This window comes from Mastigoproctus giganteus, chromosome 12 (assembly GCF_048544385.1).
Source record: "Mastigoproctus giganteus isolate SK-2022 chromosome 12, ASM4854438v1, whole genome shotgun sequence".
NCBI classification, from domain to species: domain Eukaryota; kingdom Metazoa; phylum Arthropoda; class Arachnida; order Uropygi; family Thelyphonidae; genus Mastigoproctus; species Mastigoproctus giganteus.
This window is the reverse complement of record NC_143586.1, coordinates 140,984,292-141,001,589: the sequence shown is the minus strand read 5'-3', so window position 1 is coordinate 141,001,589 and position 17,298 is coordinate 140,984,292. Positions and strand designations below refer to the sequence as shown.

Sequence of the window (17,298 nt, the reverse complement as noted above, 5' to 3'; positions counted from 1 at the left end):
GTTGATTGATTTCGAAGGGTTGTTATTCATGTAATTCTGATAAACTGACTGCCATAGTTCTAGAAGTTGAGTTTTTATAACATACACAATGTACGTGAAAAGTGCAGCGATTAAATATGACTATACGCGAACTCATAATTGGCAATGACCATCACCACATTTTAGCCAACTTTTTCTGGGAAGTTAGCAACCGGAACGCCGTTCCTACCCAATTTAAGCATCGCATTGTCTAATGCACAGGAGAGTAAAAGTTGACTAGTCAAGTTTCCCTCAAATTATTTTTCTGGACAGGAAGCTAAAACAAACCGGTCTACTTTTCATAAGTTGCATTGTGAAGGGAAAACAGAGCGTAGCTGTTGAGAATGTTCTCTAAGGTCGTCGAGACAGGTTTCTGGTTGCTGTGTTGGCAGGGTGTTCTGACGGCATTTTCCTAACAGCTGTTTCATTTTAGATGTTAAAAGACAAAAAGACTGAGTGAAAAGTGTGCACAGTTATCGCGTCATCATTGTTAAGTGTTCTATATTTGCTAAAAGTAAAAAAAAGTTCCTTTATAGAGGTTAGTTGAAGATCATTGACATTTATGTCCAGTCATGTGATGGCTGCCAGTCGAGGTCACTGCCACTTCGGCCTACTTTTGTGTATTGTCTGCACAATTCTCAGTAGGACGGGTAAGTAATATTTAGGTATGCAGTGCTCAAAACTATGGGCTTCGTGCGTGGGAGAGATTGGGTACGAATTGTAAGAATAAAGTAATAAGTCAGAAGATGTTTGGACAGCGATAAAAATTAAATCGTATTCACATACTTTTAAATGTTACCATTGTATAATTACTGCGAAGCCTGTGATGATTCCTTCCTTTCACTTCTGGTCATCCCACCCTTTGAGATTCTCTGCAATAATTGCTTCAGTAAAGTAAAACATCGTCTCCATGTATCCGCAATTGTTAAATACTCCAACAAAGATTGAATGCAATCTGCCTTTTACAGAGAATGAACTAAGCTCTACAGTATAACTATCAGAAGTGATTGATTGTTGCAGACTGTTATTGATTGTTGCAACAAACTTCTATCTGGTATTGTAGAAACGGATAGTTTGAATAACTGAATAATTCATGTTTTAAAACATGAATTAAGAATTTCTTGCGCGCGCCAAGTTGAGTTTGGCTAATCGGGAGTCAGTTTTAAAAGAAGTAAAATAAATAAAAAGCCATACCTTCCATTTGATATGATTTTTTTTATGGAGCATTGGTATACACGTTACATAATCGACTGCTGACGTCTGAGGCCTGACGTTTCAGAGTGGTCAGGATCGAGAGTGCAGTACTATACCCTCTTTGAGTGCACCATGATTCAAGCTAGCGTGACTGCTAAATACGATTAACGATTGCATTCATAATTTAAAATAAACTCCTCTGATTTGGGGGTCGAGCCGGAGGATAAAGAAAAACATTATTTTTTTTAAATATTAAAGTATAAATCGAAAGTACAGATGTCACAGCACTGCAGCCCAATAGGATAATGTCGAATATTAAATGTCATCTGAGCAAACTTTAAAATGTCTGCTTATATTCGGTATGAACACATAAATCAGATGATTTTAGCAACAAGTTATTTTGACAAGAGTATTGTATTAGTATCAGTAATAGCCATATGGTGCAAGGAAACCTAAGGGTTATGCTGCACCAGCCAAAAAAATAAACAGACAAATAAATAAAAATAAATAATAATAATTAAATTAAATAAAATACATAATTAATAATAAGAGAAAAGGAAATAGACAACCTATGCATTTCCCAACTCTCGTAGGTAACTCTCCAGCTGCCCTTTGAATTTCCCCAAACTGTCAGCCTCTACCACCCATGTAGGTAACTTATTCCAATAATTTTCACTGGCTAAAATAATAAAACTTCCTGCAATCTAGTCTAAACATCTCTCTCTCTCTCTATAACTCGAATTTATGGCCCCTAATTCTAAAATCATTTATAAACGCGAAAATTTCATCCTCATTCATTTTACTATTACCTTTCAGAGCCTTAAACACCTCAATCAAGTCGCCTCTAAGGTGCCTAGTTTCCAAGCTGTGCAACCCACGTATACGAAGTCTTTCCTCATATTTTTTGCCGATCTCACCAGGCGAGTTACCCGTCTTTGGACCCTTTCAAGAAGCTCGATGTCTTTTTTTTGGTGCGGTCTCCACACTTGAACACAGTATTCCAAGTGTGGTCTAACAATAGTCTCGTATTTGTATTATGACGTCCTTATCTCTACTAGCAAATGTTCGATAAATCATCGATAGAACACAATGAGCCTTCCTTGCAACATGTCTACAAGGAGAACTTCATGTCTGACCGTATCGTAACTTCTAGGTCTCTTTCTTCCACTACTGACTTTAGTTCAACTCCACCAAGTGCATAAGTTATTTTGGGGTTCTGTTCCCCAGGTGTAAGACCTTGCACTTTGCTACATTAAAGCCAAGCTCCACTTTTCTGACCTGATCATCTCTGAAGTCTATCTAGTTCACTCTAAAGAAGCTCCGATCACTAATTAGTCTATCAATCTTTACATCATCTTCAAATTTAGACATCACGCCTTCTATCCCTTCATCGATGTCATTTAGGAAAATCAAAAACAACAGTGGTCCCAATATTGATCCTTGGGGAACTCCACTTCTTACATTAACCTAATCAGAGGAATAACCATTTATCACAACCTTCTGCCTCTTGCCCTGAAGTTATCCTTCTATCCATTTAAGGATTTTCCCTGTGATTCCAACCTGTTCCAGCTTATAAAGTAACCGCTCATGTGGGACTGAGTCAAATGCTTTGCTGAAATCCAAATAAACAATGTCAAAATTATTCCCTAAATCCAGCTCACGAGTGACCCTCTCAAAATAGATAATCAGATTTATTAAACATCTGGCATCCCCCTCCCTAAAGAATTCAATTAAAAAAACAAAAAATAAAGAAAACAAAAAATGCTGCGTATCCTTCAGAATTCTATTTCTATCCAAACGATCCTGAATTCCACCCTTGATTTACCCTACTATTGACCGGTCGGTAATTTCCCACTACTCTCTCAGAACCTCCTTTATGTATTGGAGATACATTGGCACTTTTCCAATCCAACAGAATCTTTCTTGAGTCAGTGATGCTCTCATAATTAGCCTGAATGGTTCAATGCACTCACTTGCCGCCTCCCTTAAAATTATAGGGTATATGCCATGAACACCAGGGGTCTTACTCGACTGTAGGCTGGAAAGTCTTTTCATTAAATAATCACGTGATATTTCAATATTATTAATTACATATTTTTCAACTTTACTCCCAGAATTTCTCATTGACAGAGTTTTTCTTTAACTTCATTAACTGTACTTACCGGTCACGTGAGCTAGAACCACAGTCAACGCAAATGTATGTACTGCTGCACTTTAAATTTGACCACTCTGCTAGCTACATCGGGCCTAAATGTTTTTTATATACGGCCATGATTAACATTTTACAAGTAAGCATCGACCATTTTCGCAGTCATGAGAGCCCGAAACAGTTAATTTTAGATTAAAGGATTCAGAATTTCAATTTGGGGAGTATAATTTATATAGAAAGGAGAGAGAGAGAGAGAATAGGAGGAGGAGAAAGTGGGGTTGTGCTCTTAGTTAAGAAGCTCGTAAAATCTGAGTAAGCGCAATGTTGAGTCAGTTTGATGTGACATAAGCATTGGAAAAGAAAAATGACGGTGGTAGTGTGTTATAGGCATAATGACTGTGATGAGTACACGAAAAACTACTGTAAGGAGAAACAGATTGGGCCAGTAAATCAGAATGCCTTAAAATGGGTGGGGGGGAGGTTAACTTTCCATATACAGACAGGAACTTGTGAGTTGGTCACTCACAGAATAGCAAGGACTTTGTTGATTTATTGGATGATTGTTTTCTACAACAGTATATTCGAGAGCCAACAAGAGGGAGTAATACTCTTGATCTGATTATCAGAAGTGATTATTCATCGTTCAGCATCTGCAGAAAAAAGAACCACTAGATGGCACTGATCACAGTGTACAGATTTCGAATTTGACTGTTGATGATCCTGCTCAGATAGCAAACAAACTGAATAAGTATTTTGGATCTACATTCACACATGAGGAATTCTGTAAGGAAGGGGAGGACATAAGTTTACTAAACTTTAAAGATGAGGTAAATGATTTTGCATAACGGAGGAGAAATTGTTGAAGTTAAACATAAAAAGTGCACCTGGGATGGATGGAATCTATCAAGTTATATTGAAGTAGGCAAACCTTAGCCATAATTATGAGAGCATCCTTAGAGTCATAGGAGGTCCCCATGGCCATTAAGATGTGCAAATGTATCCTCAATTCACAAAGGGGGGGGGGAGTTCAAAGGGTGACACAAATAATTATAGACCTGTTAGTTTAACTTCTGTTCAGGGGGAAAATAATGGAGTCACTGGTTAAAGAAGCGTTACAGGATTATCCAGACAAGACTGCAGTAATAGTTCAGACACAGCAGTTAAGGGGAGGTCTTGTCTGACCAATTTTATTGGATACTACGATGTGGTCACAAAGGAACTGGATGCAAAAAATAATTTTGATATCATATACTTGGATTTCAGGAAAACTTTTAATACCGTTGCACATGGAAGGTTGCTGTACAATATATATATACTGGATATATATATATTGTACAGCAACTTAATGGTATATCGCTCCAGATATATATACTGGAGCGATATAGCATTAAGGGCAAGTTGCTACAATGGATAAAGTAATGGTTGAGTGGGACACGACGGAGAGTAGTAATAAATGAACACTGCTCTTCGTGAACTAATGTTATTAGTGGAGTCTCCCAGGGTTCGGTGCTGGGCCAATTGTTGTTTTGTGTATTTATCAATGATATCGATGAAGATATATTAATGTCCAAGTTTACAGACGATCCAAAGGTTGGCAGGATTGTTAATGACATTAAAGACAGTATGCTACTGCAACAGGATCAAGAGAAGTAAAGTGTAAATTGTAAAGTGTGTTTAGGGTCAAACGGCACCAGGGGTTTCCCCCATCTCCGCGTTGCTTTCATTGTGAGTGAACCAGTTCGCTGGGAAATGCCAGAGATTTAAAAGTGTATGGATATTGTATATGTGTAATGTCATGTACCGTTGTTCATCTGGTCGTTTAGCCGCTGGACCCCTACTGAGGCCCAACGTTGCCCCACTTTCGCCCCGTGGAGGCAGACCAGGAAACACCAGTAGACTAAGATTTACTCTGGCAGGTCCTGCCGCTTAATTTCCTGAGATTTCGGCGGCTAGGACCTAAAAAAAAAAAATATATATATATATAAAAATAAAAAATAAAAAAATAATAAAATAAAAAGAGGAAATGAAAGTTAAAAAATAAACTAAGATATATATATATATATATTTTTTTTTTTTTTATTATTTTGGTAAATTCTATGGGGAATAACGCTAAATTTTTGAAACGCCGAGTGTATGGGCGAAAAACGTAATTTGGAGATGATTAAATCAATTCCGATGTGTAGGGCATTCGCTTGAGTATGTGCAGGTAGAGTGGGTGGGGAGACTGAAGTCTGGGGGCGGAAAAGACAGAAGTATGGAGTCGAGAGAGGAGGCAACTCCAAGTCACAGTGGGGCATGCCCATGCCCCACCAGAAGGGAAAGTGGGAATGGTGAGAGGGGGATGAGACAGTAAGACCGTCTCCCCCCCCCACCGGGGATATGGGCTATTAAAGATGAAGGAGGCTAGGGTGCCCTCTTCAATTCGCCAAATGGCGTTTGGCAGCTGTGCTGCGTTAAGTCTCTTTTCTTCAATATTGAGCCGGTTTCAGTCCAGTCGCTCATGGGGTAAGCGCCGTCCTTGTGTTTTTCACTCACTTGTCTCAAGGTTTTTCTCTGTAGTAACTCTGTTGGATAGTATTTTATGGTCTTGTACAGTTTAACTTGTGGTGATATTTCTTCAGACACGATTTATGGTAATTAGCAGTTTTCTCCTCTCGAAGAGGTCCTGCGCATATTGAGAAAGTGCTCTGTATTCCTCTTCTGTGTCAATGAAGTGGGATTCCAGTCCTTTCGGAAGGTAGTGTATCTTTGTGATCAGGATGCCTCTGAGATCTTCGTATTCTGGGCAGTCGTAGACCAAGTGGTTCCAGTTCTCGATCTCCCCACATGTGCAGTTGGGGTCCTCAACAAGGCAGAACCCGAGCAGCTTCTCCTTAAAGGGACCATGACCAGTAAGGAGCGAAGTCAAATGCTTCCCCGGAAAGTACCAGGCTGGTTGCTTGGGATATATTTTGCTGAGGTTGGGAAGGAATTTTCTTGTGATTTCTCCTTTTGTTGTATCGGTCCATCTTTGTTGCCACTCCCGAAGTAGGTAAGCCTGTAATCGGACTTTTTCTGTTTTTGTACTACTCGCTGGGTCAATTATGAAATCCTGGAAGGTGGCAGCAACCCCCCTGGCATGCAGGAAGAGCAAGCCAGCTTTTACAGTCTCCAAATCGAGGGGGAGCGCTCCAGCAAGCACCTGCAACGCTGGTGTGCTTACTGTTCTGCATGCTCGTGTGGTTGTTAGTAAAATGGTCCTTTGTATCGTATCCAGAGTTCTCCTATTGACTGCAAGCGTCGTTTTGCTGTACCACACTGCAGCAGCATAAGTTATCGCAGGGATGAAGGTTGCCTTATAATACAACATTAGTGCTGTTTTTTTTTAATCCCCAGTCTTTTCTCGTAACCCTCGCCACCAGTGCCGAGTAACGTCTTATCTTCGTCCTTATATATTGTAGGTGAGGTTGAAAGGATAAGTTTTTGTCTAGGATAACTCCTAGATATTTCATTTGGTTGGCAAGTTTAATGGTCACACCTTCTATTTTAATTTGGGGTGGGCGCCGTATTTGCAGGGTTCCTCTTAGTAGAATAGATGTGGTTTTCGTCGGTGAAATTTTTAACTGGTTTCTTGTAGCCCAATTTTGTATTTTCTGCAGAGCTTGGTTTGCGGTAGTTTCCAGTTGGGCTCTTGAGTCAGCCTCAATGGTAAGAATAAGGTCGTCTGCAAAGGCCTGGGCTCCGATCAGCCCCAGGTCCAGGTTCAGGAGCTCATCGAGAACCATATTCCAAAGGAGTGGCCCCAAGACAGACCCCTGCGGGCAGCCCCTGTATACAGATCTTGTGACTTTTTGGTAGTTGGCATTTATTTCTACTTTCCTGCAAGATAGGTAGTCCTCCATTACCTTGTATAGGTTGATAGGGACTGCAGCCACCCTTAGTCTGGCTAGGACGCTCGGCCACCAAAGTGAGTCGAACGCCCCAGCAAAATCAATTGAAATGACTAGCAGGTATTTTTTTCTGCATTCCTGTGCCTTCCGAATCAGGTTTCCAAGTGCATCCACTGTGGAGGAACCCGGCTTAAATCCGAACTGATTCCTAGCCGCCAGGTTTGTCCTCTCATAGTGGTTTTTGATTCGCTTGTGCAGCAGTCTTTCATATAGTTTGCTGACCACTGAGAGCAGTGCAATAGGTCTATATGACTCTGGGCAGTCCGGTTTTTTGTTAGGATTTTTAAGTAACAACTTGGTGTTTGCTGTTTTCCATACTGTGGGGAATTTGCCTGTTTCCAGGCACCTGTTGTAGAGAGTAAGTAATCAAGAGAAGTTAGGTAGATGGGCTGAGAGGTGGCAACTTAAGTTTAACATTGACAAATGTAAAGTACTACATATGGAGCCTTAGTTTCTAATGCGCCAATAAAACCCAACCAACACATGGGTAGCAGTAACCACGGTTGGTTGGTTGGTTGGTTGGTTTAGTGTTTAATGGCGCATTGGCAACAAGGCCATAATGCGCCAAGTCAATCAAACAGTAACCACAGAGTAATGTATCAACTGTGTGGTACAGAATAAAAAAGACCTAGGGGTAATTGTGCAGTCAGATATGAATTTCTCTGAGCAGTGCAGACGGGCTGCCAGAGCACGTCATGGAGCCTTGTCAATGATATATAGGAATTTTTCTAGCAGGGACAAGGAGGTAATTATCCCCTTGTATAAGGCAATGGTCAGACCACACCTTGAGTACAGCGTATAGGTCTAAAGGCCCAATTTTAGGAAAGATGTAGAGTTGCTAGAACGAGTACAAAGAAGGGCAACAAGATAGGTGAGAGGAACAAAGGAGTACTCTTACCAAGAAAGGCTTTTAAGTTCTGAAAATTGCAGCATCTGGAGACTAGGCAACTGCGAGGTGATCTGATTGAGGTGCATAAGGCCTTAGCATTAGTAGAGGCATATGATGCAAGAAAACAAGCTTATACAGCATCAGCCAAAAAAAAAAACACTCCCATTTCACCCCTCCGTTCGTTCGAAATATCTGTCCAGCTGAGCCTTAAATTTATTTAGGCTATCAACTTCCACCACAAGGGATGGGAGTCTGTTCCACCAACCAACCACCCACTGGCTAAAGGCAAATTTCCGCACGTCTATCCTACATCTGTCTTTCCTCAATTTGAATTTATGCCCTCTCAGGTGATTTTTCTGAGCAAGAGGAAGAATCCCATCAGCATTGAGCATGCTCAAACCATTCAAGGCTTTATACACCTCTATCAGATCACCTAGCCGGTGCCTAGTCTCCAGACACTGCAATTTGCAAAACTTAAGCCTTTCTTCGTAAGAGCAACCCTTTGTTCCATTCACTAATCTTGTTGCCCTTCTCTGTACTCGTTCCAACAGCTCTACATCCTTCTTGAAATGAAGCCTTCAGACCTGTATACAGTACTCAAGGTGTGGCCTGACCATTGCCTTATATAAGGGAATAATCACCTCCTTATCCCTGCTAGAAAAATTTCTGTATATCATTAACAAGACACCATGAGCTACTCTTGCAGACCGTCTGCACTGCTCAGAAAACTTTATATCTGCCTGCACAATTACCCCCAGGTCCTTTTCATTCTCTACCACTGTCAGTGTAGTACCACAGAGTTGATACGTTACTATGGGGTTACTGCTTCCCGTATGTAGTACTTTACATTTGTCAATGTTAAACTTCATTTGCCACCTCTCAGCCCATCTGCTCAACCTTTCCAGATCCTGTTGCAGCAGCATACTGCCAGTAGTGTCCTTAACAACCCTGCCAACCTTTGTATCGTCTGCAAACTTGGACATTAAGTGCCTTGAATGGTTTGAGCAAGGCTCAATACTGATGGGATTCTTCCGCTTGCTCAGATTACGAACCTGAGGGGGAATAGATTCAAATTGAGGAAAGGCAATTGCGAAATAGATGTGCGGAAGTTTGCCTTTAGCCAGCGGGTAATTGATTGCTGGAACAGATTTCCATCTGTTGTTGTGGAGGTTAATAGCTTAAATAAATTTAAGGCTAAACTAGACAAACATTTGGAGTGACCAGTTGCGTGAAGTGGGAAGGTTTTTTTTTTTTTTTTTTGGCTGATTCTCTATAAGCTTGCCTTCTTGCAACATATACTTCAACTAATGCTAATTTACTTAAAGATGTAACTATCATCAAGAGTAAAGGGAAGGGTTTTTGCATTCATAAAGGTGACTACAGTGGTTCCAGTTTTTAAATTCTATGCAGTGGAACCAAATGATAATGTTGCCAACAGAAAATTCTAAATGGGAAGCATTCCAGGAATTAACCATGGAATATACTTTTCCTTTTCATATCAATTTAAAAATACTCTTCAAGGTATAAGCCAAAATGGATGTCAGATGAACTGATGAGACTCGTGGCAGAAAAGAAAAATGCATGGCATGCATATAAATCATGTCTATACGGAATCCTATGACAGATGTAAACTAGTTTATAATAAGGTTACAAAGGAGGTTAGGCAAGCGAAGGCAGATTACAAGAAATCTTTAGCGAAGGATTCAAAGACTTGTTTACTTACTAAAAGGAAGGAGATTAATCTAATCTGTCCACTTGATATCCATGGTTCGATTGTTCATGATCCTGCTAAGGTAGCTCACAAACTGAATGAATATTTTGCATCTACATTCACACATGAGGAATTCTTTAGGAAAGGGAATGCCAGAAGTTTATCAAACTCTAACAGAGAGCTAAAGGATTTTATAATAACTGATAAGAAAATGGAAGAGAAATTGTTGAAGTTAAACATAATAAAGGCATCTGGATTGGATCTGTACAATTATATTAAGGGAGGCGGCGAAAGAAGTAAGCAAACCGCTTTCCATAATTACGAAAACATTCCTGAATTCAGGGAAGGTTCCCGCGGACTGGAGATGTGAAAATGTATCCCCAATTCACAAAGGTGATCAAAGGATGACACGAGTAATTACAGACCTTTTAGTTTGATTTCCTTTCCAGGAAAATTATGGAGTCACTGTTAAAAGAAGTAATGCAGGATTACGTAGACAAAGCTGCAATTATACTTCAGACACAGCATGGGTTTGTTAAGGGGAAATTTGATTGGATACTATGATGTGGTTACAAGGGAACTGGGTGCATGAAATAATTTTGATATTAAATATTTGGAGTTCTGGAAAGCTTTTGATACTGTTGCAAATAAAAGACTGCTGTACAAATTGGGGCAATGCGGCATTCAGGACAAGTTGCTAAGGATAAAGGAATGGTTGAGTGAAAGAAAATAGAGAGTGGTAATCAATGGACATTGCTCTTTGTAAACTAATGTTAATAGTGGAGTCCCCCAGGGTTCGGCGTTGGGCTCATTATTGCTTTCTATATTTATCAATGAAATTGATAAAGGCATATCAGGCTTAATGCCCAAGTTTGCAGCTGATACAAAGTTTGGCAAGGTGGTTAATGACAGGAATGACGGTATGCTACTGCAACAGAATCTAGAAAAGTTATACAGTTGGGCTGAGAAATGACAAATGAAGTTCAACATTGACAAATTCAAAGCACTGCATATGAGAAGCCTACCAACTGTGTGGTATTACACTCAGGGTATTAGAAAATTAAAAAAGACCTGGGAGTAATTGTGCAATTGGATATGAAGTTCTCTCAGCAATGCAGACAGACTGTCAGGACAGCACATGGGGTTTTGTAAATGATATACAGGAATTTTGCTAGCAGGAATAAGGAGATGATTATTCCATTGTATATTGATCAGACCACATCTTGAGTACTGAATATTGGTCTGGAGACCTCATTTTAGGAATGATATACAGCTGCTGGAGGCGCCTCCGTAGCCAGGTGGGAAGGAGCAGCAGTGCATAGCACACGCTTTCCTGTCATCACCAAATACGGAGGATGCGGAAATGTCAGGGAATGACCACCGCATATCCCGGAGCAATATGGCCTTAGTTGCTAATGCTCCTAAAAAAAAAAAAAAAAAAAGAGCTGCTGGAACAAATACAGAGAATGGCCATGAGATTGGCGAGGGAACAACGCGGTGCTCTTAATAATAAAGGCCAATATTGTAAATAGCAGTGGCTGGAGACTAGGCACCTGCGAGGCGATCTGATTGAGGTGTTTAAGGCTTTGAATGGATTGAGCAAGCTGAATGCCGATGGGATATTTCCTCTTGCTCAGACTACACTCTGAGTCTGAGCAAGAGGGCATAAATTCAAATTGGGGAATGAGGGTTGCAGACTCGATATGCAGAAGTTTTCCTTTAGCCAGCGGATGGTTGATTGCTGGAACAGATTTCAATCTTTGAAGGTGATACCTTAAATAAATTCAAGGAAGAACTAAACAAACTATTGAAGGAAATGAATATGTGAAATGCAGGTGTCTTTTTTCTTCTCTCTTTTTTTTTTTTTTTTTTTTTGTTGTGGCTGATGATATATAAGCCTACTTTCTTACATCATTTGCCACTACTAATGCTAATGAGCACCATCTGGGCTCGAACCACAATCAACTGAAACGCGTGCTCACCACTCAGCTAGGTCGGGCCAAATTTAATTAGAGCAGACATACAAGTGGAACAGTTAAGTTAGGTAAATCTTTGTGTTAAATTTCAGGCGAGTGCGATTTATATTTCTTATTGATTTTTTTCTTTTATTAATAAATGTGAAAAGTAAATAACTAATTATCTTGTTACCAAATTACCACGGCTTTTCAATGGTCTGTCTGGATAACCAAGACAGACCGTCGAAAAGCCTCTGTCAGCTTTAGAAAGAGAATTTATTCAAAATTGAGTTGAATTATTTTAGCTAGATTTTAACTTTTATACGGCGCGATTTTAATTGAATTTATTATTAGACAAGATTGCTTCTGGCAGAGTTGTGTGTTGGTGGTCGGGTTGGGAAATCTTGACTATCGATCGCGGATACGTCGGATCATTCATAAGTCTGTGGGGGAAGGAAGCCATTGAGAATCATTTTACGTCTGCTTGAATTTAGGAGGGTGTTGTAGTGAAGCAATCTACAAAAAAGCATTGGGGTAAATTCCTCTATATAAATTAATACAATAAATGAATTTATAAATCAATATATATTTCAATATATTTAATCTCAAAGACTGAAATGAAATTGGTTAAATGAATGGAATAAAACGAGGAAATAAAACTGAACTGTAAGGGATAGTAGGAAATCTTCCTGTGACATTTTTATGGCATTATGTCTTGTGTGTATTCACAGGCTGATTTACATATTGTGGGAGCTGAAAGTTTCTAAATTGTTATATTACCTTATAAAGAGATAAAGAAATTAAAAAGGAAGATAAGAAGCTCTCACTAACCCGATTCTTGAAACACACTTCATAAAGCTGAATTATATCTAAATCCTTTATCAAAATATTACGCGTAACGTCTTCTGTATGTAAAGCCTTTTAAAAATTTGTGTAGGTGTGTGGATTTTACACGTAATTATATAAGTATAAAATTGAATGCTTGAATTTTATACGTGTAATTTATGCTATTAATTTTTCTTATTTCTATTGTTCTAAAAATTGCATTCCTGTAATAAGATAAGATCTTTATTGTACAGTTCACCGGTACACGCAGGTACCACGACCATACAATACCCTTCACGGCACCATGCCAGGGGTTAATTTCCAACTTTCCTGTAATGTAACCTCCCCCTTTACCATTACTTATATTTGGTGTTCGCGATCGCTGAGGGATACCAGTGGTTTAAAAAAATATAAATAATAATAAATAAAAAGTTGATGGCCCCTCAATAACTTTTCTTATCTCTGTCTTGTAGCTAATTCTCCCCTATTAATGGGACGCATATGTTGTGTATGTTAACACACGCGCAATGGTGATGAAACACTGATTGCCCATAGTGGTGCTTGCATTACTCAAAGCCGTGTTTGTTGTCAGAGAAATTTATAACCTAGAAAAGTTAATCTTCCAGATGGAAGAAAACCAGCGCTGTGTGTGTATACACATACATGAATTTGGGCCCCCACAAATAGCAAAAAATTATAAAAGCTGCCAATACTCATTCAGAAATTATTTCCTCGATAGTTTCTTAAAACTTCGTGTAATTTTTTAAACTGCCCATTCAATAGTCTTCCACTAACAATTGGGTGCTTCGAATATTGTTTTTTTTTTTCTTTCTTTTTTTTTTTTTTTTTTGAAATACAAAAAAAAAAAAAGAAAATAATAATAATACAAATATCAGCAATTGTTCCGTTCCACTGCGTGGTTGTCTATTGTATTACCATCAGCAACTCGTCACCGCACCAATACAACTGCCAGTGCGAGCCTTGGTTCTTACGTCCTCGGTTGCATATACTTGAGGCCACATGTTGTAATATAATTTATAAAAAATTTTATCAAAATAATCTTATTTTAATCAGATACTTTAACATGAACAAGGCCAAACTTACCTTACGTTAAATAGCTTTGGACTACTTATGACCCGTTTCTTTTGGCCAATAATGCACAGAGAATATAGTGTCCAGTCTGCATCCACATTCACTCAACTAATATTTTTAAATTGGGCTGCTTTCTACATTTAGTTTAAATAACTTCGTCTTAACAAAAGTACTATGCGGAAATGCCATTACAACATACCAGAAAATTCAAACCGCCATTAAATAACACAAAAACATAAAATCACAACACATAGGACATGCGGACCACACAACCTATTGACACGTAATAGTTAAAAACAAAATATGCCGTTTGGCGGCACTCATACTGATTTTGTTTATCCAGAAGATTTTGGCACAAGGGCTACTGCGGCCATATTTTGCTTTTCAAGTTAAGTCTAAGTTTGTAATTTTTGATACTTCTCATAGGTGAGAGAACGTCCTTCTCTTAATTAGGAAGGTGAAGAATTCATGTAGGTTTATTTCATTTCCCAAGATGTATTTCATTTTTATATGTTCCTGTAAATATATGAGTGATAGAAATGTCTCTAGCATTTCTTGCTGGTAATAGGAGCCGTCAAGTGAAACATTTCACTGTAAGAACAGCATGGCAGTGAGTATACCATGGAGCGTTTTCACTTCCGAGAAGGTAAAGATGAGTTATATGAGTGTGTCCACTTCATACTCTTGCAAGAACCACTTTTTGTCTTACTTTCCTGGTGCTGGAAGTCCAGAAGGATGGATGGTCTTAATTTGCATAAATTTGTTGTTGTTTATATTCTTGCCATTGTAGGGAATTAGGTTTTCCTATAATGATTTTGTAATCTCCAACAGGGATCTTCCTATCAGCCACATTTGAATTTATTGATCTGCATTTTCCAGTGTTCCAGAATAGCTGGGATCCAGTAGAACACCACTGTATGTTGTTTTAATTGTGTCGGAATCGTTTTGATTTTATTATTATTTCTTTTTCAGAAGAGGATGGTAATTGTGCATTTCATTCTGAGTTGATACAGCCTAAAGAACAGATAAGGTCGATGTGCTGTGTGCTCGTTTGAGAATATAAGTGGTTTTATTTATTTATTATTTTTTTCTTTTTTTCTTTATGAAAACTCCAGACACGAGAGATATTAGAACCTATAGTACTTAGTACCGTTCTTGGGTTGAAGGTTGAGAAGACGAAAGATATTTGTTGATATTAGATTCGAACTTCTGTAGACTGCAATTTTCAGGAAATACGTATGAAGGCAGATTGTTCCAATGAATAAACCAAGAAAATGAAAAGTTGGTTTCGTGAGTTTGAATTTGGACATTAAATGGATGTTGGCTGGTGACGGCACGTGTTCGGACTGTTTTGAAAGAGAGAGCGGGAATTATAGAAACCAATTCAGAAGAACAGTGCCCATGGAAGTGTCTGTAGAAAAGGCACGCAGCAGAAACAGTACGTCTATGAAACGTACTGTTTCTGCTGCGTGGAGAGACTCTCTCCACTCTGCTTAGATTAATTAATTATAAATCTCTAACAGAGTCTCTCCACTCTGCTGCATGGAGTGGAGAGACTCTTAGAGATTTGTAATTAATTAACCTAACTGCCCTCTTCTGAATGGAATCTAGAAGCCTGAGAGAGGTTTTGGGAGCACCGCCCCAGATGTGGGAACAATATTCCACGGTAGGGCGGATTTGCGATTTGTACAGAGTGAACAGCTGTTTGGAAGAAAAGTAACGCCGAGAGCGAAAGAGAAAACCAAGTTTTTTAGAAGCAGAGGAAGAAATATTTGTAATGTGCTTGTGCCAAGAGAGATTAGAAGTCAGTGTAATTCTAAAAAGAGATATATCCTCTTGCCTAGAAATCGGAGTGTCACCAAAGATAAATGTCACCACTGAAGCAGAAGAATCCTTTTTGCGAGATATAAGACAGGACTGAGTTTTAGAAGGATTAAAATCAACTGAATTGTCTTTGAGCCACTGGAGAATTTCATGGAGATCGGCATTTAAGGAACTGGTAGCAGATTTTCGAGAAATTGAAGCTGATTGAGCAGGACAAGGTTTCTCAAACTGGAAAATGAAATGCAATGTGCTATCGTCGGCAAAACTATAGATAGGATTTCCAGTCAATGGAAGAAGGTCATTAATATACAAGAGGAAAACAGTGGGAGAAAGAACTGAACCTTGGGGGACACCAGCATTAGTGAAGAATTTAGAAGACAGAGAGCCATCTACCATCACGCTTAGTGACCGGTCAGAGAGAAAACTGGATAATCAATTACAAAAAAACAGTTGGCAAACCATAAGATGGAAGCTTGTTTAGAAGACCTTTATGCCAAACACGATCGAAAGCCTTTGAGATATCAAGAGCAACTGCTTGTGTTTCACTGAACTTTTCCATTGAATTTGTCCATAAATGGGTAACAAAAGCCAGAATCGCTTTTGGATCGACAGTGGATCGACACTGAAGGAATCCATACTGGCGATCGTTGATCAGACGGAAGGTTTCTAGGTAGTTTTCGAGTTGGCGGTTAATTGATTTCTCCATTACTTTATAAAAAGTAGAGGTAATTGCAATGGGACGATAATTGGCTGGGAGTGATTTGTTACCCTTTATAGGAACTGGCTGGATATGAGCAAATTTCCAAGCAGAACAAGAAAAACACCTTTGGAATAAGAAAGTGAAAAAAGGCGGCAAAGAACAGGAGTAAATTCAGGAGCACATGTTTTGAGAACAAGTGGAGAAATACCATCAGGACCTGGAGCTTTCTTAAGATCAAGATTCATCGAATTCCTTCTGATATCCTTTTTACTGTAGACCACAGGAGGCAATGAATGGAGCGTGCTAAGAATGGTGGGAGGTGATTTACCAAGAACATTAATACGCGAGTTGGAAGAAAAATGGGATGCTAGCAGGTCAGCTTTATCCTTGGCCGAAGTGGCAATAGAACCATCTGGTTTTGATAGAGTTGGGAGCAGAGATGGGCAAAAGTTGCGACCAATAGCTTTGGCAAGAGACCAGAATGCTCGGCTACTATTAGGGCAAGAAGCAAGTTTACTACTCTTATCCTGTTCAAAATCTAGTTTGGACTGATAAATATGTACACCGAAATTGAGAGTCTTCTATTTCGAAGTGAGCAGAAAACCCACTTCACTATCATTATGGGGAACTTCAATGCTAAGGTTGGAAAGAGACAAAACAGCACAGAAAGGGAAACTATAGGAAATTTTGGAATTGGGGAAAGAAATGAAAGAGGTGAAAGACTTGTGGAATTTGCAGAATCTCAAGGACTGTCAGTAATGAACACTTTTTTCAAGAAAAGCGTGAACAGAAAGTAGACATGAAAGAGCCCAAATGGATTAACAACTAATGAAATCGACTTCATCCTCATTAACAGAAGATATATCGTGAATTATGTTACCGTCCTGAACAAGGTGAATGTTGGAAGTGATCACAGGATGGTAAGATGCACACTTGATATAGATGTAAGAAAAGAAAGGAAAAAACTGACTCAAGTAAAATAATACGAAGGTCTTTGAGATAACAGAAGAGG

At 39.1% G+C, this 17,298-nt stretch overlaps 1 protein-coding gene across 2 annotated transcripts in view; it reads left to right on the top strand.

Annotated features, from left to right (window-relative positions):
* The first annotated feature begins 366 nt into the window (after positions 1-366).
* Positions 367-17,298, top strand: part of LOC150077471 (uncharacterized) — a 29,240-nt gene continuing 12,308 nt past the window's right edge. For both annotated transcript variants that reach the window (XM_090386360.1, XM_090386359.1), the window contains exon 1: positions 367-668. In XM_090386360.1, the coding sequence (XP_090242486.1) occupies positions 581-668 (88 nt within the window). In that variant the 5' untranslated portion in view covers positions 367-580. The remainder of the gene's footprint in view (positions 669-17,298) is intronic.